The following is a 26484-nucleotide window of genomic DNA, read 5'->3' as shown; positions in this document are numbered from 1 at the left end:
AGCAAGTGTCTCCAGAGCATCAGGCAGAAGCTGCATGGCCTTTTAGGACCTAGCCTTGGAAGTCATACAATGGCCCATCTTCCATTCTCTACCAGTCAAAGCTGTCACAGTTCGCCCAGGGCCATGGGAGACGACTCACAGCCTACTTCTTGATGGAAGGTGGCAGGGATACATTTCAGAAGAGCAGGAGGGATGGGAGGTATTGTGGCCACAAACTGGAAAATATCATTGGCCACACAGGCAGCTGATAACATCCTGGGACATCAGGTACTCCCTTTCCTGGTCTCTAGACAGCTCAAGTTCTTAAAATCCGAAGTTATGGTTTTTTTTCTAAGAGCAAAATAGTCAAGTAGGCTTGGGCAGTCCTGAGCAAGTACCCAGGGGGCGTCACTCTTGGCTCCAGCCTTCCTCATATTCCTGAGGTAGGACGGCTGTGTCATGCACTTTGAACTTCAAAACTGGACATGGTCTTTCACTCGTTCATCCATCCAACCAACGTACACGAGCACCTATTACGTGCCTGGTGCTCAGGGTACAGTTATGTGTAGGACCAAACATGGCTCCTGACCTCCACCTGCTCACATTCTGACGGGAGATACAGTTCATCCACGAAATGATGACATAAACGACTGTAAAACTGTAACTATGACCACAGCTGTAAAGGGTGCTTGGGGCACTCAAGAAAGGTTTTCCTGGGGCGCCTGGGTGGCGCAGTCGGTGAAGCGTCCGACTTCAGCCAGGTCACGATCTCGCGGTCCGTGGGTTCGAGCCCCGCGTCGGGCTCTGGGCTGACGGCTCAGAGCCTGGAGCCTGTTTCCGATTCTGTGTCTCCCTCTCTCTCTGCCCCTCCCCCGTTCGTGCTCTGTCTCTCTCTGTCCCAAAAATAAATAAACGTTGAAAAAAAAAAAAAAAAAAAAAAAAAGAAAGGTTTTCCTGAGGAATTGATGACTCAGCTGAAATCTGAGGAATGAATGGAATTTACCCAGGAGAAGGGGGTCGAGGAGAACATTTCAAACCAGGGGACCTGAGAAAATGCCCTGGGACAAGACAGACAAAGACAAGTGCAAGGGATGGAGAGAAGCCCCAAGAGAGAAGCCTGACAGGAGGCTGTGATCTGGCGACACAGACTTGACGGGGGTGGGGTCAGGGGGTGGATCCAGAAGACATTCAGAAGATGAAGCTGAGAGGACTTGGTGATGGACGGTGTGTCAGGCATCTACTGCTGCCTAACAAAGGACCACAAACTCAGCAGCTTAAAGCCACACCCGTCTAGTATCCCGCAGTTTCCACAGGTCAGGAGTCTGGGCGCAGCTGGGTCCTCTACAAGGCTGCAGTCACGTGTTGGCCCGGGCTGGGGTCTCATGTGAGGCTCAACTAGGAAGGATCTGCTTCCGAGCTCAGATAACCGTGGGTAGCGTTCATCGCCTTATGGGTTCTTGGACTGAAAGCCTCGGTTTCTAGGGGCGCCTGGGGGGCTCAGTCGGTTAAACCTCTGACTTCGGCTCAGGTCATGATCTCACGGTTCATGAGTTCGAGCCCCGCGTCGGGCTCTGGGCTGACGGCTCAGAGCCTGGAGCCCGTTTCCGATTCTGTGTCTCCCTCTTTCTCTGACCCTCCCCCGTTCGTGCTCTGTCTCTCCCTGTCTCAAAAATAAATAAAACGTTTAAAAAAAAATTTTAGAAAGCCCCGGTTTCTTGCCATCACCCTCAGTTCCTTATTGCTGTCCTCCTCTACTGTGGCTCACAACATGGCAACTTGCTTCTTCAAAGTCAGCAAGGGAGGGTGAGTCCCCAGGCAGGACGGGTGTCACAAACCCGTGTGAAAGAATCCTATCACATCATCACATACATCCTGACACCTTTGCCGGACTCTGTGGGCCAGAGCAAGTCACGGGCCCCGGCCACACTCAAAGGAAGGAGACCACACAAGGGTTGTATACCAGGAGGTGGAGACCATGGGGGCCACCTCAGAGGCTGTCTTCCATCAGGGGGGTTCTGGTGTAGGAGCACAGGGCGTCGACCCCGGAAGGAGAACAGATTGAAGGGGGTAGGGGTGGAGAGTGAAAAAAATGGTTTCAGTCGGGCCTTGTTGAGTTTGAGGTACCTTTGAGACATCCATGAGGTATCACGTGGGTACTTATTTGAATATGTGCATCTGGAGCTGGTAGGATATATAAATTAACAAACCATGTTCAGATGAACAGGAATTCAAGCCAAGTGTGGACGAGATTGCCAAGGGAGGGAGTATGGGATGAGGAGAGGACCCAGGATCAAGTCTTAAAGAACTCCATCCACGAACAGCCAGGCAGAAGACCTTGGGCCTGTGGAGGAGGCAGAGACAGAGCAGTCAGAGAACAGAAATAAAACCAGGAGAGCGGCGACGACGACGTGTCTTGCGAGTCAAGAAGTGGCCAACGTGTCAATGCTGCTGGGGTTCGTGTAAGATGACTAGAAAGGTCAGTCGCATCTAGCAATGGAGTGGGAAATTACCGGAGGGCTTAGCAAGAGCTGTTTTGGAGAAGTCAGGAGATCAAGCTGGCTTGGGGTCGGCTGCCCTGTGCATGAGAGGCAAGGACATGGGAGGCTGTGAGTATTGTTACTGCAGAGTATTTCTGCTGCGAGGGAGGGGCATTTCTCTGGGGAGGGCGAGGAGTGAGCAGTCCTGCGAGAGAGAGGCGTGAAGGCTCGCTGGGCCCTTCAAAGTCCTAAAGCCAGACATCACCAGGAATACCCCTGCAATGGAAACAAGTTGGGTTTCCTACTCATCGCAGGGAGGGAGGGGGGGAGGGAGACCACCACCCTGGAAACGTCAGTGGTCAGATGTTGGAACGTACTTAGCAGACTGGGATGCGTGGCCGGTAATTTGGGGAAACATTTTAAGGATGGGGGCTTTGCTCTGGATTGAAAAAAATGTCAACAAGAGGAAGAGATGCCCTGACAGGACGCCTTAATCGATCTTATCTGACAGGCAGGAAGATTAGACACAGCTAAATCTGTGATCAGTCCAGAAGCAGCAGTCACTCGTATTAGGCAGGGCTCGTGGCTTGGACTACGTTCACATTTTGTCTGAGTTCAGACATGATCAGAGGGGCCTCATTTTCCTCCCCCGCCAGAGCCTGATGTCCACAATCACAATTTGCTCAAATTGTGTGTACTGGGTAGGGGAACGCCGAGGCCTCGCTGCGTGCGGGCTGGCGGTCGCGGGACAGAGCCCCGGCGTCACGGAAGCGCCGTCTTTCCCGCCCGCCAGGAGCGCGGACAGGGGCAGACAGGTCGAGGGAACACGCCCTCCACACTCCGCACTTCCCCGGGCTTCGGGGTCAGCGCCGACCGCGGCGGTGTGAGGGCTACGGCACGGAACGCCTTCCCGGACAAGAGTGCCCACTACGCTGGTCCCCTGAGCTTCGGCAATTCTCCCCAGGCCGGCTTCCTGGCACCGGACGCCCTACCGGAGGACAGCAGGAAGAGCCAGACCCGCCGCCTGCCGGGAACGTGGCTGCCGCGACGTCGGCTCCGCCCGCCAGGGCGAAATCAGCCTCGGCGCATGCGCGCCGCCCCGCCCACCCGCGCGCGGGACTCTGGGGTGGCCGCGCCACGCCGCGCGCCGATTGGTGGTGTTCCGGGCCCGCCTTCGGATGATTGACGGCGCCCGGGCCGCCACCGCCCCGCCGCCGCCGCTGCCGCCGCTGCCGCCGCCGCCCTCGGGCTGCGCGACCGCCGCTGCCGCCGCCACCGCCGCCGCTGCCGCCCAGTCTCGGCCATGGACCTGTTCGGGGACCTGCCGGAGCCCGAGCGTTCGCCGCGCCCGGCTGCCGGTAAGCGGGTGGCCGCCCGGCCGGCCAGGGGAGGGCGCGCGGCGGCGGCCTGAAGGCCCGCGGCGCCTGAGGCGGGCGGCGGGGCGGAGCGGGGGCGAGCGCGGCCTGCCGGGCCGGGGCGGCGGGCCCCGCGGCGCTCCCGCGCGTCTCCGCCATGTCGGCTGCGCAGGCACAAGGGCGGGCCCGGGAGCCGGCCGCGGGCCGCCGCGTCCTTTGTGTGCGGCCCGCACGTGCGGCGGCGGAGGGTCGACCCGAGCCCGGGGCCCCGCGCGCGCCACCCGGCCTCGCGGCCTGGCGGCCGACTCCCCGCTGCTGTCCTTGCGGCCGGGCCGCAAATTCGGGGCTGCGGTCCGCTCTGGTTCCACCCCCGACGCCGAAGCAACCAGCGGCGCGGCCCTTCGCGTTTCTGACGCCCAGAGGGAGGGCTCGTTCCCAGCGCTCTTAGGATTTTACTTTTCTCAGTAGTTTCTTCCCTCCTTCCCCGGGCCCCACGACGTCCCCCGTCTCCCCAAAGGCCAGAGCACCGGCGCAGGTGCGCGCATCGGCTGCGCCCGGGCCTCGGCGGCTGTGCGTGTTCTCATCGCGGTGGTGTGAGCTCCGCCGCGCTCGAGCGGCCTGGGACCAGGCCTTTGTTAGCCCAGCGCATCCTAGGCGTTGTGGCCGCCCCGGGTTTCGCTCGGCGAGGCTGATCAGTGCTTTCACACGCGGGGACGATCAGGGAGACGCTCCACTCTATAGGGCCTCCTTTCTAAGCCTAACTCGGTGGCAGAAGACCTGGAAAACTTTGAAAACAAGTTCAGATTTCCAGGCTTGCCTCCGTCCACTAAATCGGAAAGCCTCCAAGGTAGGGTCCTGCATCTATGTGGTTAAATCCCCAGGGGCTTTTGGCCAGTGCGGCAGAAGTCTGGAGACTGTGGTTTGGAAACTACTGTTGTGGGGAATAGGGGGGTGTACAGCGAGCTCCAGTCTTTGCCTGCAGAGAGCTTAAACGGGAATGCAAGTGATTATAATTAAAACTGGCAAAAGTTAGCGACCGTGGGAAATGCCGCAGGGCCTGGAGGAGTGATTGTAGTCCATCCAGGAACGCTGGGGAAGGAGGCGGTGCTGGGATGGGGCCTCTGAGCTTGGGTGGACTTGTGATTTGTCTAGGCAAGGGAGCGATCGGGCGGTGGCATTCAGTTCTCCGGTCTGCGTGAACATACAAGTGTGGAGGAGTGGTGAACCTGGGGCTCTTAAGGAGGGGTGGTCCTGCCCTGCGCCAGGCCTGGATTCTGGCTTGTGGCACGTGAACCGTCTGGCCAGCCTTTATGGGGCCATCATTCCCAGTAATGGCACCGTTAACTCTTCCCCACTTACCATTCTGATGGTACAGAAGCATCTGAATAACTGTCTTTGAGCCTGTGTGCTCAACTCGACCATTCACTTCCTAAATTGTTCTAGTTGGGGTTAAAAGCTCTGGCCTGGTGTGTGCAGTCTTTTTTTTTTCTTTTTTTTTTTTTTAACCCCGTTGATGGAATATACCTTCTCTCTGAGTATGTTTGGGGCAGAGTGTGGATTTGCGGATGTGCCTGTAAGCCTATCATTTAAAAAACAAACAAACTGTGACTTTTTACCAGAAATTAATTTGCTCAGGGGAGGGCACCCTTTAGGTGATACAAAATCTGACAACTCAGAAGGCTTACAAGTTGGTACTTGGCAGCTTGCCACCAAATCCAGGGTAGGGGGGGAGGGTGTCTCCAACCCCTGGCTGAGATGCCAGGGTGGCAAAGGGGCTGCAAAGTGTTTAAACCCCTGTTCCCTGGATGAGTAAACTGCCCCCTGCTTGTGGGAAGGGCACTGACAGTGCCCAGGCCCTGCTTGGCTGAGTATATTTTTTTAAATAGCTTTAAAAACAAAGAAGGCATGCTTTCTGAATTTGTAGATGGCCAGAGGCTGAGCGGGACAAGCAGTAAAGTGAGTGGTAAGAATTGGGATCCAAAGTTCTCTGGACGTGCAGTTGGTTAAAACTGACATGAGAGTTAACAGGTTGAAATCGCTTGAACAAGAACAGATTCTGATTTCACTATCTTGTGGAAATAGTGTGATTTTTGAAAAATTAATTTGAACACCATATTTTGTTTTAGAAAATCTGTGGTATTGACTGATAAAATTAATGGACTACATGAAAGGAAAATAAGGTTGGTTTCATAAAGTGGATGGAGGGGTGTCTGGGTGGCTCAGTCAGTTAAGCATCTGACTTTGGCTCAGGTCATGATCTCACCATCTGTGAGTTCGAGCCCCATGTCGGGCTCTGTGCTGACCGCTCGGAGCCTGGAGCCTGCTTCGGATTCTGTGTCTCGCTCTCTCTGCCCCACCCCTGCACATGCGTGGGTGCTCTCTCTCGCTCTCAAACATTACAAAAAATAATACAGTGTATGGAAAGATGAGGCAAAACTGCATCATCGTGACCCTCACATACCATGTCCAGGTGCCACGGATTTCTGAGCTAATGCAGGGACCGGTAAAAGACTAGTCATTTTCACAGTCCTGGAGAAGAGTGGTTTTGGACATGTAGTCAAACTGGTTTCAAATCCACTAACTGCCTTCTGTGGCCGTTCCCCATGTCTGTAAAATAGGATTGCTGGCGTCTTCTGTGAGCTCATTGATTAGCGAGGGAACTACATGTAAGGTGCTTAGCTCAGGTGTAGCACATGGTCAGTGCCTAGTGGATGTTAGTTAGTAAATGAACTGTGAACTTCAGCGGCTACCTAAAAGAGAATAAAAATGCACTCTTAACTGGATTTTGTGAAAAGGTAGGAAATTGCACACTGCTCAGCTCACATCAAGTGTATTTTGTTTAAGTAGCTCTTTGATTTTTGTTGTTGTTGTTGTTTTAGACATTCCATCTAATGCTCCTGCCTCCAAGCCTTTTAATTTTTATGATCTGAAGAAACACGTAGAAGGAACGCATTAAATGTTTTCAGATTTTGTGCTAAATTATTAGTTTTCACTCCCCTTACAGATTAGATTGCTGAGTGAATCCAGTCTTTTGTGTGTAGAGGGTTTGTCGAAAAGAGGAAGTATGTCCATGTCAGACCGGAGTGAAACTTCTCTGCTGTATCATACTCCTGAAAGAGCTCACTTGATGTCTTTAAGGTCAACAGCTTGTAATTGATAATCCAAACAAGCTAAAGGTGTCCTGGTTTAAAGTTGCTTTGGCAGTAAGCTGGTTTCAGTTTTATAGGGTGGTTCTTTCCCTTACTAGGTTGCTACGCCAGTATGCTTTGAAACTGACGGCCACTTACTGTGGGGACTAGGTAAATACTGCAGGACAGTCTGTCTTAAGGATATTTCTTGGGAAAAAACCTAGAGACCTAAATGTAGAATATAGGTTAAGATACTAGGGAAAAAAAGACTTTAATTATAAAACTAAAGGCAATAAGCAAGGGAAAAAACTCATAAAAAATTAAAGTGGATTTAGCTATGTAAAAATAAAAAATTCTGTGGGACAAAATAACCACAAAGGCAAAAGATGAACAGAAAATAATTTAAGTACACATTACTAATGAGCCTTAATAAATGAAAGGCTCGTACACAGTAATAATAAAAAAAGACTTTGGTGCCTGAGTGGCTTAGTCGGTCGAGTCGACTCTTGGGTTCTGGGAAGAGTCGTGGGATCGAGCCCCGCGCTGGGCGTGAAGCCTGCTTAAGATTCATATTCTGTCTCTCTCTCTCTCTCTCCCCCTCTCCCTCTCCCCCCTCCTCCCTTCTCTTCCCCCCCTTCCTCTCTGTCTCCCTCTGTCCCTCCCCCACTTGCATGCATGCTGTCTCTAAAAAAAAAAAAGAAAAAAAGACAAATAACCCATTTGAAAATGGTCAAAGGCCATTCATGGAAGCTCATGGAAGAAGAGATGCGAATGACCAGCAGCTGGAACCAGAGCTGCGCTTCCTCAGTCACTGGGGAAAGGAATAGCACATCACTGATGGTTCCGTGTTTTCACCCATCACACCGAAATTTGTCAACATGGCGGTGAGGATGGAGAGGAGCGGACATTCTCGTGAAGTGTGTTGGCAGTGGAGGTTACCACAGCTTTTGGGGAACGAATGTTGGCATCTGCCAGGCTTAAACCGCCCATACCCTCTGGGCAGCAGTCTAGCACATTAGGTAGGGGACACGTCGGTGGTTTGCTGTGGCATTGTTGGTCCTGCGGGACACTGGAATCGGCCTGCGTGCCCACCAGTAAGGGAACTGGACGACCCGCCCCCCGACAGTACCTAGCTGTCAGGAAGAGTAATTCGACCCAGGTGTGCCAGCTGGAACGAGCCCCGAGGGCTTATATGAACAAGGGTGTGTGTGCTGTTGTGTGCAGTATGCTTCTGCCTTCTAGAAGTTAGAATGCTCGTGCACAAGGGCATCAGCCTGAAAGAAAGTGGAACGTGCACGCTCCTCTGTTCCTGTGGGGGGATGGGGGCAGAGTGGGGGCTTTTTCTGATGCTTCTGTGGTACATTGCATTTGAGCCTGAAAAGATTCAGGTGTAGAGAACAGTTGAAGCGAAATATTTGACCCTCTTGTTGCTTTAGTGCGCATGGCAGCCATTAGCTGATGTGAATATGATCCACCCAAAAGTAGTTTTCTCAGCTTCAGAATGTAGATGACTCGGAACAAAAAACCCTAGGTGAGATTAACTGTAAAGAAAAGCAGTCTTTAGCCTTTTTAGCCTTGTCTCATTCTTCGTTAAGTTCTTATATTTAGAATTCTGGGGGGCCTTCTTCCAAAGTTTTGGGTCACAGTCACATTTGTCTTAATTATTGCAGCCCCAAATACTTTGAATTACTATTTACCCAAAATAGAATGTAAGATTCTGGCTGATCAGAAGTTTTTGTTACAGCATCTATGACTTACAGATTTAAAAACAAAATTTTTTTAATGTATATTTATTTTTGAGAGAGAGCGTGAGCAGGGGAGGGGCAGATGGGGGAGTGGGGAGGGGCACAGAATTGGAAGCAGGCTCCAGGCTCCCAGCCATCAGCACAGAGCCCGATGTGGGGCTGGAACTCATGAACCGCGAGATCATGACCTGAGCCGAAGTCAGATTCTTAACCAACTGAGACACTCAGGCGCCCCCATAAATTTTTTTAAGATTTTATTTTTAGGTAATTTCTACACCCAACATGGGGCTTGAACTCAGAACCCCGAGACCAAGGGTTGCATACTCTACTGACTGAGCCAGCCAGATACCCCACAGATTTTTTTTTTTTTTAAGAATCCAAATGCAAGCTATTTGATCCTTTCAGTGACGTATTCCAGAGATCTAGAGCGTCGAGATTTTCTTCGTGGGGTTGTTGGAAGGGTTAAATGAGATGCCATGTGGAGGCAGTGTGGCACCTCACAAGAGCATGGACTGGGAAACCAGGCTGCCTGGCTTGGACTCCCCACCCCTTACAGGCTTTCCTTTGGGCATTATTGCGCCTGATTGCCTCAGTTTCCTCATCCATGAGGAACACAGTAACGGTACTCACTTGTAAAACTGTTGTGAGGATTGATGCACTGAAGATAGATAGAGTGCTAGAATATAGAATAGTGCCTGGAAGGCAGTAAATGTTCATTATTCTTACAAGCCATTCTCAGCTGTGGCCAAAAGAAATGAGATGCTCTCATGTTTAATTGAAATAGCACTTACGGTATTCCAGTATCCCAGAGTGAGAAGGAGTGGAGAAGCGCGTTCGATTCAGCCCGTGGAGATGGGCCATTGCCTGGGGTGGTGCTCAGATCCGTGCACCGCGTGGGAGTTGTAGCCACAGGGTAGATGGAGGCCAGGCCGGGGCTGTGCTGGGAGTGCTGTTGTGAGGAATGCTTGCAAGAACTGAAAACGTCTTCCCTGGGGAGAGAGGACTTCCCCATTGGACAGTGGCAGTAGAGGGACCTGATTCAGATGGGTAGTTTAATTCAGAAACGAAAACCTGACCTGGCCCCAGCGGAAGGGTGGGTGGCTTTTCAGGTCGGCCTCCTCCCTGTAATGTTCTCTCTCCTGAGACGCCTGGCCCTCGGGCCCCACTGAACGCAGCGCGCCGTTCTGCATTTGGAGTCTGTTAGGAGAATGGGCGTTTGAGGCTCAGACACAATATGGTTTGGGTTCCTCTTGGAAGTGCCCTGTCGGAACATTAGGGATCCTGGGAGGAGGAACATTAGGGATTCTGCGTGCCATTTAGTGGCCTGGCGATGCTGCTTTTTGAATACTTTCTGTAGGGTGTTTATGTCATGTGTGAGATAAACGGTAGTATTTGCAGTTAGTTTGGGAAATCCTGAGGGAGAACGGTATAATTTAATGAAATAGACATTTCCCATTTGAATTAGGGTGTAAAGCAGAAGAGTTATTACTTTTCGTTAAATCAGAAATTTACCAGGTATTTAAGGTACTTTCGACCTAAAAACTCCTGAAGATACTTCTTTCCTCGGAGTTTCTATATTTTAATTTAAACTTTTGTTTTTAAAAGAGTAGGATTGATACCCAGTTCGTTTCTACATAGAGGCAAAAGGACGCTACGGAGCCTTTTGGAGCTTGCAATTGAACTGGTTGTGAAATGAGGACATTTCTGTACCTGAACTCCGGGGAACCAGAGGGGGCCAAATGCAGGATGGGATTGTGCACACCTGCGTCTTCAGCCCTTACACACACACACACACACACACCCCGTTCAAGTGTTTAATAGCTTATGTAGAAATTTGGGGGAAAGCCGGAGAATAAGGAACGGTGGTTAAATTTATGTGGAAAGGGATAATGGAGTATAAAGCATTTAAGACAGGTACTTTTGGTGTGTAAATCTTCAGATTTTTAGATAAAAAATTTCCCTGGCTTTCCGCTGAGTTTATTGTCTTGGAGTATCTGAAATTCCTCATTTTCTCCATAGATGGTAATTGACGTGGGCACTTGCTGGGGATGCCAGGTTAACACCGATTTGCTTCCTTCAGCCCCTCGCCTTCTCTGTGCTCATTTGTTTGACCTTGTATTTGGTGGTCAGTTCAGAATGCTATTGAAATAGGACTTTTGAAGACCACATATCTTGGAAGAATCCCTCTGTCTTTGAAGTTTTATCTCGAGGGACCCAATAATTGTTTTCTTGGCCTAGAATCTGTATTTTTCTTCCCAGGATTTATTTTTAAAGAAAGGTTTTTAAGCGTTTGTTGCTTTCAGGCATGAAATTATTGAGAAAAAAAATACTTGTTTTCCTCAAAATACCCAGTGGCCCTTCAAATGCCAGTTGGGTCGTCTTTCATTACTTTTCTGTTGACTGTAACTGTTGGAAGCAAATGTCCATGTTAAATGGCTGTCCAGAAAATACTTTTACAAAGTTTGTCCAACAAGGAGGAGAAAATTTGAACTTAATAGTAAACATCTCAGAAGGTACCCCCCCCCCCCCCCCCCGAAAATGTGTCCTGGCCGGTGACCAGATGCTCTTTAAGCAGGCGCTCTGTGTTGTAGGCAAAGAAGCTCAGAAGGGACCTCTGCTCTTCGACGACCTCCCTCCGGCCAGCAGTACTGACTCAGGTACAGTCTTCAGGCTCTCCCAGGTGTGTGTCAACGTGTCATCCTGGGGTTGTAGTTGTCTCAAATCTTTCTCCCTTTCCCCCATTTTCAACACACAGATGTTTTAGGTGTTGGACTGTCTTAAGTTTTGAATCCATGGCATCAGGTAAGGCAGAAAAATCCACTAGTCGCTAGCCCTGAGGAGCTGCATAAAAACGTTGAGCAGTTTCCTCCGGTTCATTTGAGTGTTTACTTTACCAGCTGAAATCAGATTTAACTCTTTCAGGCAGATTTTTGTTTCCTTTGATTGATAGGACTTTAAAATAAAATAGGTTCGAGCCATTATTTACCGAAGTATGAGTTGCCACTGGATTGACACGAGAGTTTTGAGAGGATTTCATTGACCTGCGTAGGTGTCCTGGTGGGATGGATTCTGAAGCTCTTGCCTCCCCCAGGTTTTGTGGGCTCACTGAGTGTTCTGCTGTGTTTCAGGATCAGGGGGACCTTTGCTTTTTGATGATCTCCCACCAGCCAGCAGTGGGGATTCAGGTAAGTGGGAGGGAAAAGGTTCAATGTGCCAATGGAAACAATACATAAAAATTGTATCCTTATGTAAAATGTATTTATTAATAGATTCTACAGAGCTTAGGATGACAGGAAACCAGCATACAGCATGAGATTTATTAAAATCACAAAAGAAATAGGCACCATCGGGTGGAAACAAAAAGATTATATACAGCATCACTTTTTGGTGATTTTTGTTTACTTCTTGGGGTCCCACCTCTTGCAACTGACTTTAAGAATTAAGAGCTTAGTCATTTAAACTTTGTTTTTAACATTTTATAAAAAAAAAAAAAGCAGTCCGTCTCTGCCTCTGTTAGTGACAGACTCCAGTGTATTCAGCAGAAGTCTCTGAATATATGACATAGTGAAAATATTTTTAATATCCCTGAACCTGTGAAAACAGATAGTCTTCTCTTTTATGGCACCTACATTAAAAAGAATTTTGATCTCAAGAAAATACAATCTGAATGACACTGGTTTAGTAACTAGTACAGACCATGTGCAGGAGTTTTCTTGGAATTTCTTGAAACCTCAGCTGGTTATTTTCATTCAGTCCTTACTTTTTCTCAAGAACCTTTATTGATTTGATTTCATTCTTGCCAAGCCTGTTCGCGTTGGTTCTGCCTGTTCCCGGAAATGTTTTTTCCTTTCTACATCCCAGTTAGGTCGAAGGGGAGAAAAGAGCAGGTTCCGGTCAGTGGTCACAGTGACGAGTCTCCTCTTCTGTCTCACCGAGGACTTCTCACGTGGAATCACTCTAAGTGAGGGCAGGACAGGGGGCCACAGGACAAGAGTGAGGGGACAGGGGGCAGGCTGTCTATTTTCACCTGCCGTTAATCTGCTGGTGTAAATACCTTCCTTATGTCGTCAAGTACAACACTTGCTGCTGATTTTCATGTCGATCTTTTGTGTTACCAATTCATTACATAAAAATAATCAGGGTTAGCCTAGAATGTATGGATTAAGTTAGCATAGTTCTGTATTTAGAACAAGTTATTACAGGCCTCTAACGTGAGAATTCTCAGGTTTTCAGGGCTTTACTAAAACACCACAGCATTCTCTCATTCACAGTTAAACCTGAAACCTTGCCTATAAGGACAGCAGTCTTACAATGAAAGTTAATGCGTGCAAACAACTTAACAGGGCTCTTTACAGGTTTAATAAAAGAAAGTTCAACATAGCTGTGTCTTAGTTCTTCCCAGGACAAAGGACAGTCAACTAGTAACAACTTAGAAGATTTTGCACCATTATTAACAGGCTTGATTTTTTCGGATTTAGAATCTAACCTTGCATCCAATATATTGAATTTCTTGAGAAGACATATTCACCGTATACAAAATCGACTACATTCTAGGCCATAAAGTAAGTCCCACTAATGAATTGATTTCATATACAGACCACATTCTCTGACTACAAGTGATTCAATTAGGAGTCAGTAACAAAGCTATAAAAATGTCTCTGTTTTGCGAGTTAAAAGAGAGGAAGATCGTTTTACATACGCACCGGGAAAGCTGGGATAAACAGTACGTGACAGGAGGCTACTGGAAAGACCTTGGGGGAAAGTATATTGGAAACATTAGTGAAATTTTCTCAGTTAACGTGCTTTACTATGTGGGGCAGGGTGTGTGTTATGTCCTACTGTTGCAGATATCTGTCCTTTTGCAAGTAATTGACTCTGCAGGGACATTTTCTTCCCTTCCTCTGTACTCAGAAATGTCTGGTGAAGGATAATTGAGTAGATGGTCACATGCTTTTATAGGGCTGCTTACTATGACAACGGCTGCCATTTATTGGGTACGTGATGACCCAGGCACTGCGATAAATGCTTCTACTTACCTCGTCCCCACCTTCCGAGATGACAGTGTTCTCCCTGTGTTACGGGTCGAGAAACCGAGGCGGGGAGGTCAAGTCACTTGCCTTAATTTGAGACTAGACTTTTCTCCTTCCCAAACGCACGCACCCTGCAGGTGCTCTTAGCTTTTTGGCTTGAGTACAGGCTCATCCCTCTGCCAGTGTGAATGGCTTCAGCGGTCCTGTTTGGCCTTTCGCAATACACGGTTCTTAAAACCTGACATTTACCTCATTGTAACCCTCTCGGGGCACTTGATGCTTTCTTGACCTTGTTCAGGACGTGTCACTTTGCAGATTTTGGAAACTCCCCTATTAATAAGGGCCTGTGGGTATGGAGCCTCGTGTGTGTCACAGCCCCAAAACGTGGGCTGTTTTTACCACTGACGACCCTCCTTGCAGATCCTCTCCCAGTTGGCCTGAGCAGGACCTGGATCTTGACCTGTGGTCCCTCCTGGCGGGCACCCGGCCCACTGCCCACCCCTCTAAGTCCTCGCCATGAGATCCGGTGCTCGCGCCACACGTCATCTCGTCTTGGGGCCGGGGGGGGGAGCCTGGTCGGCTGGGGACCTTGACAGTCTGTAGCTGTGTCTGTCTGGCTTCTCCTCGTGTCCAGGTTCTCTTGACGCTTCGATGTCCCAGACGGTAAAGAACGAAGGGAAAGGAGCAAAGAGAAGAGCCCCTGAAGAAGAGAACGGCAGCGAAGAGCTTGTGGAAAAGAAAGTTTGTAAAGGTTTTCAGACAGTTTGAAAACAAATGTATTAGACTTCCCATCTTAAAACAACCCAGAGCAAAAACGAGCTCAGCTTTCCCATTCGGGACACTTCTGTTTCGTGTCTGTATTTAAGAAACTGGCAGGGTTCTCTTTTTGCAGACAGACTTCCGAGTTTACTTTTGCCTCCTCCCCTAACTTTTCTGTTCGTCTCTGGCCCAACTTTGGTCAGGCCGGAAACCCACGTTTGTTCTTCGAGGGTTAGAAAACCCAGGTCATTTTGACTTCACCTTGTCTAGTGAACAGTTAGCTTGTTGGGCCCCCACTTTCTCTCTGACTCCTGTCTTTGTTCACAGCCTGTTGCTGAGCACTTTGAATTTGTGATCAGCTTAGTAGGCAGCTTCCCAAGAAGGAGACTGAGGCTGGAAAAACCAGTTGAAATTTGTAGTCAGCTCTGTAACTTGTCAGAGTGGAGAAGAAATGAAAAGTATCAGTTAAAGAGAGGTAGCCGTGGATGTTCACACACCATACAGATCATTTTGTCCTTTGCCCCAGAGCTTCCGAGCGAAAGCCGTGGGGTGCACTGGGAGGCGTGTGAGAAGCCTACTAACCTGCTTAAGGACAGGGTCGTAGGTTAGCTGGTCACGGCCTTGAGCCTCAAGAGCACCGTGCTTACCAGCAACGGCTCTGTCAACGTGTTCGTTTTATTGTTTACACAGCCCTAGGGTGTCCGAAAAGGAGCTTAACCAGGCCTGGCCGTTCAGTGTCAGCAGGTTTCTGTGCCCATGGTGTGTGTACTCCTTTATCCTTTTCTTCCTCACTTGAAGTAGAAGCAACTGTCTTACTGTTTGTTCAAATTCATTACCAGCCTCAGGCATGGGAATAGAGTTTCACATGTCCAACAGGGCATTTGGGATAAACTCCATGCATGTGTCTCAACTAGGAATTTTTCTGCCCTCATTAGATTACTGACAAGACTGGGTTTGCACACAATCCCTTGCCCCAGTTTGGGACGACAGCACATTCCTTGCTCTGCTGTTAATGCCTTAACCAAAGCTGTCGGTACTAACTTGCTGTCGTCTACTACTTCTCTCTTCAGTGTTCAGCCTTCTCTTTTTTATTTTTTGAGAGAGAGAGGGAGTTTGAGAGTGGGGCAGGGGCAGAGAGAGAGAGCACGCGCGAGCAAGAGAGAACCCCAGGCGGGCTCTGTGCCCAACGCGGCGGAGCCCAGTGTCAGGCTCGATCTCACCACCGTGAGATCATGCCCTGAGCCACCCAGGCGGTCCCACTGCCCAGCCTTTTAGAGACCGTCCTTGTCCAACAGTGGTCTGATCTTAGTTACAGATTGCAGCTGGGGAGGTAGGTGGCTGCAGGGGAGCAGCTCATTCATGTGCACGGTTAGGACATCACTGAGTGAAACAGCCAGAGTCCCCTGTCCCCGCCCCCCCCCACCCCGTTTGCTCTGGGACTAGGGCTTCTGGAGGGAAGAGCACAGTTTTGTATTGGCCTTTTGTTCTCTTTCCCGCAGCCTCCTCGGTGATCTTTGGTCTGAAAGGCTACGTGGCTGAGCGGAAGGGCGAGCGGGAGGAGATGCAGGACGCCCACGTCATCCTGAACGACATCACTGAGGAGTGCAGGCCCCCATCGTCCCTCATGTGAGTGTCCCTGCTCCAGCAGGCCTCTGTGGACCGTTTGGCCCGAGTTCCGTGGGCAGGTTTCGGGAGCGTGGCCTGTCGCTTGGACTGCTCGGTTCTCGATTTTGCACAGTGCTTCCCTTCCCGATGTTTTTGGTCGTCACGTGGGCGGGGGCGCTCAGGTTGCTGCCAGACGCCCTGCGACAGAGAGCGGTCTGGCCCCAAGTTGTTCCCGGCTCTGGCAGAGCCGAGAACCCTGTTAAATGGGAACAGACTGCCCAGTGTCTGAGGAGCTTCCGGCAGGGAGCGCTCTTGCTCTGCGAGCCCGTAGGCGGAGGGGGGAGCTGCTCCTTCGGCGGCACATGGTGATCCAGGAGAGCCGTGTCGTGGTCAGGGCCCAAAAGAGAAAGAGCAGAAATGGCATCGAGGAGAAGAACAGGGAAAATTTTCCTGCAACTGTGCAGATTAAAATGAGGCCTTTGGATAAGCTCTGAGGCATGGAGGAAAGACCTCAGAAGGCAGGACATCAAGGCGTGTCATTAACACACGTCCCGCGTGTACACAGGGGACCCTGTAGGGCAAGGATCGTGCGTGTGTGCACCACCGTGTTTCCACAGTCACAGCCTGTTACGTTCACTCACTGGCGCCACAGTCATTAACGGACAGTGTGCTGGAGCCATTGGTGCCGGTGGCTTTTGTCCAGGTGAGGAAGTGATGGTCCCTGCTGGTACCTGGTCATGTGCAGAGAAGACCACGTGTATGCACGGTCCCTGGTGTTAGGCGGCCGTTGATCACTGTGGTATGCTTTGGAGTTCCTTTCGAAGCCAGGAAAGGCCCCTGGAGAGCCCGGGGAGTGGGTCTCACTGGGCTCACTAAACTGTGCCTTAGCAGGTACCGTGTGTTAGGAACCAGACAAAGGTATTTAGTCACAGCTCATGAGGTCTCTGTTGAAAAGGAACTCGAAACATGTTTGAGAAAGAGCTCTGCAGAGTGAATGTCGTTTCCCGTGGGCATTTTCATTCTTGCTTGAAATGCTTTAAGTCGTTAATGGTGTTTATTCTGTATATGAAAGCTTTCTGGCAGAATTTGAAAGGGGAATAAGTGGTAAGGTGGGCATTGAGAATTAGCTGCTGGGTCAGTCTGAGTAGCAATTCTGGAATTACCTCCGCTCTCCGAGGTATTTTTCATGGTCTTGGATCAGTAACTGGTATTGGCGTGTTAGGTTTAAAACGAAATCTGTTTTAAATACAAGTTCTGAATTTTAGTTTCATCTTCAGTGAAAGATCAGTTGATCTTGAGTTTTGAAAAATGTGAGTTTTTAACTTTTCTTTTTAAGATTATTTTTAAGTGATCTCTATACCCAATGTGGGACTCGAAACCCCAACCCCGAGATCAGGAGTCTCATGCTCCACTGACTGAGCCAGCCAAGGCCCTGAGTTTTTTACTTTTAATTTAAAAATGCCATCAAAGTTGAGGCGCCTGGCCGGCTCAGTCGGAAGAGTGTGACTCTGGATCTCCAGGTCATGAGTTCGAGCCCCGTGTTGGGTGCAGAAATCACTTAAATGAACTTAGAATAAAAAATACCATGAAAGTTACTCCCACGTTGGTCTCAGTTAACGTTGTGTCTTTTTTCTCCGTTGTGACAGTGTGGCTGATGTCTTGGCAGAGGGCATCCTCAGTCTTTCCAGTGCTCACTGTTTGAAATAAGAGTTAGAAACCTTAGTGGACAGGAGCAATCTTTGTGAAAATCTCAGTAACTGACAATTCCTTCTTCCAGTACCCGGGTTTCGTATTTTGCTGTTTTTGATGGACACGGAGGAATTCGAGCCTCAAAATTTGCTGCACAGAACTTGCATCAGAACTTGATCAGGAAATTTCCTAAAGGTGAGACTGAGAACAAAGTCGGTTCGTGTTCGCCTTGGTGTTTGCTGTCGGGGTAAATCAGGAAGACGGGTCACGTTGCAGAGAACCATCAGCGGCTCTCTGAAGGTGGGGCAGAAGGGAGTGGGGCTTGAGGTGGGCAGGTGGGGCCATGTGGGCACGTGGCGTAGGACTCGTCGTCTGCGTGATGGCACCTTGCGTGAGCTGCGTGTGTGTGAGTGAGTGTCTTGCCTTCACACCTGGGAGACTGCTAACAAACTCCACCACTGACCCCGTCTTACGGGCGAGGAAGTGGGATGTTCTTGGTCACGGCACAGAAACAAAATGGCAGCGGGAGGAGAATTTGCCCTTAAGAGTTTGTCGTCTGGTTGCTCCCGTAACAGGAGATGTAATCAGCGTAGAGAAAACCGTGAAGAGATGCCTTTTGGACACTTTTAAGCATACTGATGAAGAGTTCCTTAAACAAGCTTCAAGCCAGTAAGTGTAATCACATAAAGATGAGTGTGTGAGCGCGCGGAGGTCTTCTGATAGTCACCCACCGCCGAGTGAGCTCTCCTGACCGCTAACGTGCGTGTCGGGGTACAGACCTTACCATTCAGCTCTGGAAGTGAGTCTCGAAGTGCGGGTGTCGGTCGGCGGTGACCGTGTTTCTGACGTGTCTGCCCCCAGGAAGCCTGCCTGGAAAGATGGCTCCACTGCCACGTGTGTCCTGGCCGTGGACAACATCCTGTACATCGCCAACCTCGGAGACAGTCGGGTACGTGGCTCCGGAGCCGCTCCCGGGACGACGGCGCTGGGTGTGGCCGGCACCAGGAAGCGTGCGCTCAGCGGGGTGGGAAGTGGTGACGGGCTGAGGTCTTTCTTGCGGGGCTGCTGCTGGGGCTTCTGCAGACTCCACGTTCCAGGCAGGGGGCCGGCAGCTGCGCCGGAGCTGTTTGCTCTCTGGGCCGTCTTGGGCCCTGAGAAGCGTGTGCGTGTGTGCGCGTGCACGCACACCCGCTCTGCCGCCATGGGGCTGTGGGTCAGAATGTCATCCCTGTGCGGGCAGCTTGAATATTCCTCAGCTGCATGTCTCTGACTTCAGGTGGCTGGGAAGGAACAGTGCGAGCCCTTCCCTCTCAACGCCAAATAAGTCAAAAGTAGTTGGAGAAGCACTAGGTGATGCCGTGTCCGGAGCCCAGGCCGCGTGACCGCGGGCGAGAACCTTATTTCCCACTGGTGGCAGCCAGTGTCCCGGCCCCAGCGGTGGGGAATGGCTTAGAGCTGGAGGGCAGCGCCCTGCCGCCTGGCTCCGCCCCCCTCCCCACGCGGCAGGACCTCTTTCAGCCAGCCTAGTGCTGCGGCAGCGGTCACGGTGACCAAGTGAGCCTTCCCGCTCTCCGGCAGCACCTGGAGACCGCTGCCCGCACCCCGCCGTGTTTAGAGTGACCTCTGCACAGATACTAGGCGCTGGGGGGACAGCAGTGAGCATCACAGACGGTCCCTGTGCAGTGGGTTTTATCTGGTGATATTCTAGCAGACTGTCCTAGGTCACATGTGTTGAGACTAAATAACAAGTAACATGAGTAAAATTGGGGAGGGGGCGGGGAGGGGGGGACAAAACCTTTGAGCCTGATCCAAATTTGCATCCTGTCTGCCTCCTGGCTCTGCTGTGTGACCTCAGGCACATACCTATCCTCCGGGCTTCCTGCTCCACAGGACTGAGGTTTCCCCGGAAGTTCCCACGTGGCGGAGGCGGTGGCGGCAGCGAATGGAGGCGCTTGGCCAGCCCGCCCTCCTGCCCTCCCCTCTGCCTGCAGCGGATTCTGGGAGTAGCGACGCCTCCCGGGGCTTTCATCCTCGTTGGGTGTCGCAGACGAGAGGGCAGCGGCCTGCGGAGGGTCAGCGACTGGCTGCTTGTCCCGCGGTGCTGGCGCCAGACTGGACCCGCACCACGGCCCCTCTCCCTGGTCGCGGTTTCTGTGACGCTTCTTTGCTGCCTGGTGCTCTGAATTCGTGTTTGTCAGAGGGAGACTGAACTGAAACTCCGTTGTTAACCTTTCTCTTCACCTGCTAACTTTGAACTTCATGACCATGGGACTGTCCGTGTTCCCAGGCAATCCTGTGTCGGTTTAATGAGGAGAGTCAGAAGCACGCGGCCTTGAGCCTCAGCAAGGAGCACAACCCCACCCAGTATGAGGAGCGGATGAGAATACAGAAGGCTGGCGGGAACGTCAGGTAACAGGGCTGGCGGGTGCTCCCCGTCACCGTGGCCGGGGGGCCTCCCAGGGCAGAACTTGCCATGTTCCGCAGTGTCTGTGGCGGGAGGAGACCAAGGGCGAAGCCGGGGAAGCAGGGGAATGGAGGTTGTGGGATTTCGCACCGTGTGCCTAGGGACTTTCTTGAATACTGTCATTTGTCACAACTGAATAAGCCACAGTTTTAGGCAAATTCTCCAGGAGAGAATCTGAAGTGGGGAAGACAGTAGCTCTTCGTAGCCCGCACTGACCTGCTCTGTCTGCGGCTCTGTCTCTGTCTACGCCTTTGACGACCGCGTGCCCGCTCTGGTTTTCATCTGCTGTTTCTCGAAGGTGGCTGATGAGGCTGACTTCTTTGCTCGTCTTTTCTCTACCGAAGGACGTTTACCGGAGTTTGGCCAGGGCGTTTTCTGGTTGGTCTTACAGTATGACCATTAGGACTTGATGTTCTGTGGGGGGTGAGAGAGCAGGAAGGAAGGGGTCCGGGGAAGCCTGCGGCCGTCTGTCCCCGGAGGGGCATTTTCTGTCCATCGCTGCTGCTCTAGGCTGCTTCTGGCCAGTGGTGCGGGGCCTCTGGAGAGGAGTCACAACTCTGAGAGCTCCTTTGGCTTTCTTAGAACTTTAAAATTCTGCTTTTGCCCAAACTCCTTGAAAAAATTTGGACATTGACAGCCCCGTGGCTGACAGGAGTATAAGCCATGTGGCGGCTACTCTCTGTCCCCAGGCTCCACGTAATTGAGAGCGGTGTTGAGGTGTCTTAGCGATGTCGTTTGACGGTGTGGCTAGGACGAGCCCCTCAGAGAGGGGAGGGTGGCTCAGCGCAGCGGGCCGGCTTTGTCTTCTCCACGCCCGCCCTGCCGCTGCTATTATTGACACTTTGAGACCTACAGAAAACAATGTAAAATAGTAAAACATTTCAGCATCTACCGCCTGGATTCAGCAGCGAACATTTTTGCCATGTGTGAGGCTGCCCTGTTTGAAGGTTCGTTGCAGACAGAACGCAGGGAGTAACTCTGGTTGCCGGGTTCTCTCCTTTCCTGGCCGACCCCGATTTCCCCAGCTATTGCGCGCTGTCTTGGTTGGAAACCGGCGTCCAGTCGGCATTCACGTTGACCTGGGTCCCTCCCCTTTCCGTGAGGACAGTCGTGCGGGGTCGCCCGCGTCCCAAGATCACTGCCTGCTTTCACACGGCCCGTCCGTTGTTGGCGTACGTGTGTCCTGCACGTGGGAGTGCGGGTCAGCTCTCCACGTGGTTTTTTGAAGTACAGGTGGCTCTTCCCGCCCCGTGATCGTTGGCGCTCCCTGCTGTGGCTCCCGCAGTGCGTGGGACACACTGAAAACGGCTGTGCTTCCGGGGGGCGGGGCCTGCTGTGCTCACACCCTGCGCCCGTACGGTTTCAGTGCAGAGCTGCTGGCGCTGACCGGGTCTTTAGGACCTGTGGCTGCGTCGAAGCAGGCCAGCTCGTGCCTGGGGCGGGGGAGGCCATGCCTAGTCACAGGTCACCAAAGAAGCGCCTCCTTGGGTTCCTGTGGGGCTCGCGCTTTGAGCGGCTTCCCAGTTAGTGCTCTGGAGGCTGAGAGCGCCCCTCCCCCCACCCAGGTCTTCCTCTGCTGCTGTGCACTTTGTCCCCCTTGCTGTTCGTTTCCATGATTGTACTAAAGATGCCAGCAGGAGGCCCCCGCCGGGAGGGCGACGGTGTGGCCACAGGGAAGGGCTGGGACCGGACTGGATTCTGGTGCCAACACAGCGGCCCAGGCCAGTGAGGAACTTCCTGCCACCCGCAGCCATCTGCAGAGCATCTCTGTGTAGCATTTGCTAATGTTCCATCACTTGGAAAACCTCTGTAGACCCCTGCAAACGGCTCTGGCGTTTGCTGAGCACTCACGCGTCCCTCGTGCGCGCCTTCTCTGGTTTCACAAGTGAGGGCCTGCGGCCCCAGGGGTTTGCAGCTGCCGGAGGTCGCAGAGCACGCGGGCCCATCGGGATCGTTCTCCGGGGCATCGAGTGGGGGCCCTTTTCCCTGCTGACAGACATGCAGGCCCACTTCTAGGTTGCCTCCCCATCTCTGGATGCCTCATTGGAAAACGGAACGTGTAGGGACACCTGCGTGGCTCACGCACGATTAAGCGTGCGAATCTTGATGTTGGCTCAGGTCATGACCTCAAGGTTCATGAGATCAAGCCCCGTGTCGGGCTCTGTGCTGACAGCTCAGAGCCTACTTGGGATTCTCTCTCTCCCTCCCTCTCTGCCCCTTCCTTGTTCGTGCTCTCTCTCAAAAAGTAAATAAACTTGGGGTGCTGGGTGGCTCAGTTAAGCGTCCAACTTCAGCTCAGGTCACAATCTCACAGTTCGTGGGTTCAAGCCCCACGTCGGGCTCTGTGCTGACACCTGGGAGCCTGGAGCCTGCTTCAGACTCTGTGTCTCCCTCTCTCTCTGCCCTTCCTTTGCTCATGCTCTGTTTCTCCCTCTCTCTCAAAGGTAAAATAAAACATTAAAAAATAACAATAATTAATTAAAAATTGGAATGGGTAAAAGTCTAAGGTGCAGAATACTACAATTGGTACAGGTTAAGATAAACCACGTTCACAGCCTGTGTAAAGAAAGCGGTGCTTCGGCATCTGGGAACAGTTACCTTCAGGTATTTTCCAAGTCCGGTTGGGTGCGAGTTCAAAGTGTCCTTCTGCGGCAGCTGTTACCCTGGCTGCGGGCTCAGATGTGGCCTGAGGGGCTTCAGGGCAAACACAAAATAGAAAAGCAGATCTAAGCCCCGACCCAGTCCTGTCACATCCAGCTTGAGTGTGGGCAAGATAGCAGGTTGGGGGTCGGGGGCTGCCCCGTGCCAGCCAGCGGGTGTACCGCGCCGTCGGGTGCCGCGGGGCGGAGGCGCCCGGGATTCAGCACGGAACGTGCAGACGAGCGTGTGTTCCTTGAGGCTCAGGGCTGGCAGCGCGGGTCAGAGCAGACTCGCGGGCTCCGTCTTCCCTCTGCCTCTCAGGACTGTGGACCCACGATCTGTCACATGGAGTCTGTTTCCCCGATTTAGGGACGGACGTGTCTTGGGTGTGCTGGAGGTGTCGCGCTCCATCGGGGACGGGCAGTACAAGCGCTGCGGGGTCACCTCTGTGCCAGACATCAGACGCTGCCAGCTGACCCCCAACGACAGGTACGTGGCCGTGCCACAGGCACAGGGGTGCGTGCACACGGTCCGGTTTCCCTTCCTGACTTCAGTTTGTGTCATGAGCCGGGAGTGGGTGGAGCAGTCCTGTCGTGGGCACTGCCTGGGCCTGACTGCAGGAACAGACAGACTGCTTTCTGCCCTGGCGGGTCCCCCAGTCCAGGAGGTGAGCGCACGTGTGAGCCGGGGTGGGGGGGGGGGTCCAGCACCGGGTGTCGGGAGCACGGGTGCTCTGGGGGACCTGGGCCACGTCCCTGTGGGAGAGAGAAGGGCCTCCCGGCAGAGGGAAGATGCACCGCCACTGCAGCAGGAGAGCATGACACGCGGGCGGGCAGGCGGGCGGCAGTAGCGGAGAGCATCGAAGGATGACAGCAGGGTGCTGGGGAGCGGGGGGCGGGTTGTGCGGGGTCCTGAGTTCCATGCTGAGGAGTTTGGCTGAGGAGAAGGGAGGTGTTGGAGCAGCGCCGGGCTGGGGCCAGAAAGAGACGGCCTGCTGAGCTGCCTGAAGGTGGCGCCGTGCCCGCCACGGCCAGGGCCCCTCAGCGAGGAGTTGAAGGTTGGGTAGGCAGCCGAGGCTCAAGAGGAGCCCCCCCCCCCGAGGAGCCGCAAGGAGCCAGCCTGCTCCCTCCCCCGTGCGAGGGCGCCTCCCCACGGCCCCGCCTGCCCAGCGTCTCGTGCGGGGCCGTGTGCGCTTGCCGGCCTTGGGGTCTTGGGACACTTCCTTCCACCAGCCCCTCCTCTGGTTTTCCAGACCCTGCCCGGGCCCCCCTGTGGCGTGCGCTGTGCCAGCTCCCCTGCTCTGGGTTGTAGTCGTGGCTTTGTGTGGCCAGTACTTGGGCTCTGTCACCATGGGAGAGGGGCGGGGCGGGAGCCTCCCCGGATGTGCAGCTGCTGGGCTCCAGGCACCCACGTGCTCACTGAACACTGTGGGGGAAGCGCCCTGCCAGAAGACAAACCAAGAGCTGGGTGTCAGCATGAGCAGAGAGGGATGACCACCTCAGAGCTGTGGGGGAGCCCCCCTCTGCACCCTCTTGTTCACAAGGACTTCCTTCGGGAGTCCAGAGGAGGGGGCCTCTGAAAGGGACCTGATCCTGTTCTCAGACCACAGACCGTGTCTGTGTCTACACGGTCACGTGGTGATGGAAATTCAGTGTGTTTGCCGTAACACCTGATGTTTTTAGTCCACGATTTACCGCGAGTTCATCTAAGAAGTACCTGGCGTTTGGGTTAGTCCATAATCATCTTGTGGGCGGACAGAAGGGTAGTCCAGTTTTGATGGACAGTGTCACAGCTCTAAATGCTAGTTTCCACCTCTCATAGAAGTTAAATTGGTTGTAAAAAATTCTTAGCCTTTGAGTAGTTGGATAAGTATTTGTTTTACCTGCATTGTCCAGCCATTTTATAACGTTTGCTGCTAAAACCCGTTTATATTTCTCCTTCCCGTTACAGGTTCATTTTGCTGGCCTGTGACGGCCTCTTCAAGGTCTTTACCCCGGAAGAAGCTGTCAACTTCATCTTGTCCTGCCTGGAGGTAAGAGCTCACCGAGTACCAGCTGCTCGAGCTGCACGTGGCTTCCTCCCCGCGGCCCCCCAGGGGACTCATCGGTCCTTTGGTCCTGCTGCCTGTCCTGACGGAGGCTGGGGAGCAGTTCCTCCTTTCAGAGACCACATCTCGGAGGGTGACCGGATCCCCCGCTCACCTATGCCCCTTTGCTGTCCGGTAGGATGAGAAGATCCAGAGCCGAGAAGGGAAGCCCACAGTGGACGCGCGCTATGAAGCAGCCTGCAACAGGCTGGCCAACAAGGCGGTGCAGCGGGGCTCGGCGGACAACGTCACGGTGATGGTGGTGCGGATAGGGCAGTGAGGGCACGGCGAGGCCAGGGGCGCGGCATGTGCTGACTTCAGAGGTTCATTGTGTGTGTGTGTGTGTGCACATTACGTGTGTTTCGTGTACTCCTGTGGGACTCCCATGGTTGTAAATAAAGGTTTCTTTTTTTTTTCTAGTCTTTTGCGTTATTACGTTTGAATGATTCTTGACCCTTCAGAGGTTGTGTTTGCTTTTGGATGTGCTCTGGGTCTTTCCTTGGCCAAACCGTCATGGCATCTTAGATTGGCCTGTAGTGGTGACCCCACAGGCTGCTGTGACATTTGTAGTTCATGGGCACCTCACCTGTGCTCTTTCGCCCTCGTAATGCGCCTGGTTGGGGACGTGGCATTTTATAGTGGGAAACTGAGGAAGTAACCTGCCCAGACAGGCTGTCCGAGCCTTCTGGCTTTTTTCAGTTCTCTGTGCGAAATAAGATTGCAGAACATTGTGTGGGGGGCGGGGTGCTAGGCCTAGCTGGGGGGGGGGGGGGTAGCCCGATACATGAGGTGCCTCTGGCAGGCCCTCCCCGAATGACATGGAATTCGGCTAATTTCTGATTCCCTTGATAATGGGTGTAGTCAGGCCCCAGGTCTCTGGACTGCCGGGTCTCCTGAGTCCCCCCATCTGGACCCCCTGGGTGTAAAACGGGCGCTTTCCCGGTTGGAGCAGCCAAGCTGCTGTTCAGAAACGCCTCTGAAATCCAGCTTCCAGTGTTACGCATGTGCGTGCAGTTGGCTCTGTGCTGGGCTGAGGTCAGTTGTGAGGACACTTGAAAGAGGGACCCTTCTGGTGAAGATGTTAAAAAATGCATAGTCTGGGGGCGCCTGGGTGGCTCAGTCGGTTGAGCGGCCGACTTCAGCTCAGGTCATGATCTCGCGGTCTGTGAGTTCGAGTCCCGCGTCGGGCTCTGTGCTGGCAGCTCAGGGCCTGGAGCCTGTTTCGGATTCTGTGTCTCCCTCTCTCTGACCCTCCCCCATTTATGCTCTGTCTCGGTCTCAAATAACCGTTAAAAAAAAAAAAAATTAAAAAAAAATGCATAGTCTGCTTGCAGGAAGAAACTAAAATACTTCTCAAGTCCTTATTGATCCGGAAAACCGGTCACATGATCACCGCAACCGAGTTTTAGTAAAGCAGCTCTTGGGCCTCCCTTAAGTGTTTGCCTCAGGATGATGTAAGTTTCCACCACGTTGCCTTAGAAGCAGCAGTTTGGTAACTTGCGCTGGCCCCGCCCAGCACGCGCAGGC

At 52.5% G+C, this 26484-nt stretch overlaps 1 protein-coding gene across 4 annotated transcripts; it reads left to right on the top strand.

Annotated features, from left to right (window-relative positions):
• The first annotated feature begins 3563 nt into the window (after positions 1-3563).
• On the top strand, positions 3564-25376 carry LOC123599707 (ILK associated serine/threonine phosphatase). Of its 4 annotated transcripts, none has more exons than XM_045481933.1 (12): positions 3564-3814; positions 11276-11341; positions 11813-11869; positions 14349-14465; positions 15973-16099; positions 17856-17962; positions 18343-18436; positions 18629-18716; positions 20055-20176; positions 23241-23360; positions 24822-24903; positions 25097-25376. In XM_045481933.1, the coding sequence occupies exons 1-12, from the start codon at positions 3760-3762 to the stop codon at positions 25235-25237; spliced, it is 1176 nt and encodes a 391-aa protein (XP_045337889.1). In that variant the 5' UTR covers positions 3564-3759; the 3' UTR covers positions 25238-25376. The 4 variants fall into 4 exon arrangements, with proteins under 4 accessions (XP_045337889.1, XP_045337890.1, XP_045337891.1 ...); XM_045481935.1 differs by lacking the exon at positions 3564-3814 and adding an exon at positions 4143-4658; XM_045481936.1 differs by lacking the exon at positions 3564-3814 and adding an exon at positions 4143-4658 and having other exon boundaries at positions 11276-11364.
• Positions 25377-26484: the final 1108 nt, after the last annotated feature.

The sequence above is a fragment of the Leopardus geoffroyi genome, chromosome C1 (genome assembly GCF_018350155.1).
Source record: "Leopardus geoffroyi isolate Oge1 chromosome C1, O.geoffroyi_Oge1_pat1.0, whole genome shotgun sequence".
Classification (NCBI taxonomy): domain Eukaryota; kingdom Metazoa; phylum Chordata; class Mammalia; order Carnivora; family Felidae; genus Leopardus; species Leopardus geoffroyi.
Note: the sequence above shows the minus strand (reverse complement) of the source record. Positions and strands in the feature narration are given on the sequence as shown.

Bases quoted from the DNA above. Each gene is read 5' to 3' on its own strand.
- LOC123599707 (XM_045481933.1), top strand. From the start codon at position 3,760: ATGGACCTGTTCGGGGACCTGCCGGAGCCCGAGCGTTCGCCGCGCCCG. The intron at 11,870-14,348 runs GTAAGTGGGAGG...CCTCGTGTCCAG, and splicing joins AGCCAGCAGTGGGGATTCAG to GTTCTCTTGACGCTTCGATG. The intron at 20,177-23,240 runs GTAACAGGGCTG...TCCCCGATTTAG, and splicing joins AAGGCTGGCGGGAACGTCAG to GGACGGACGTGTCTTGGGTG.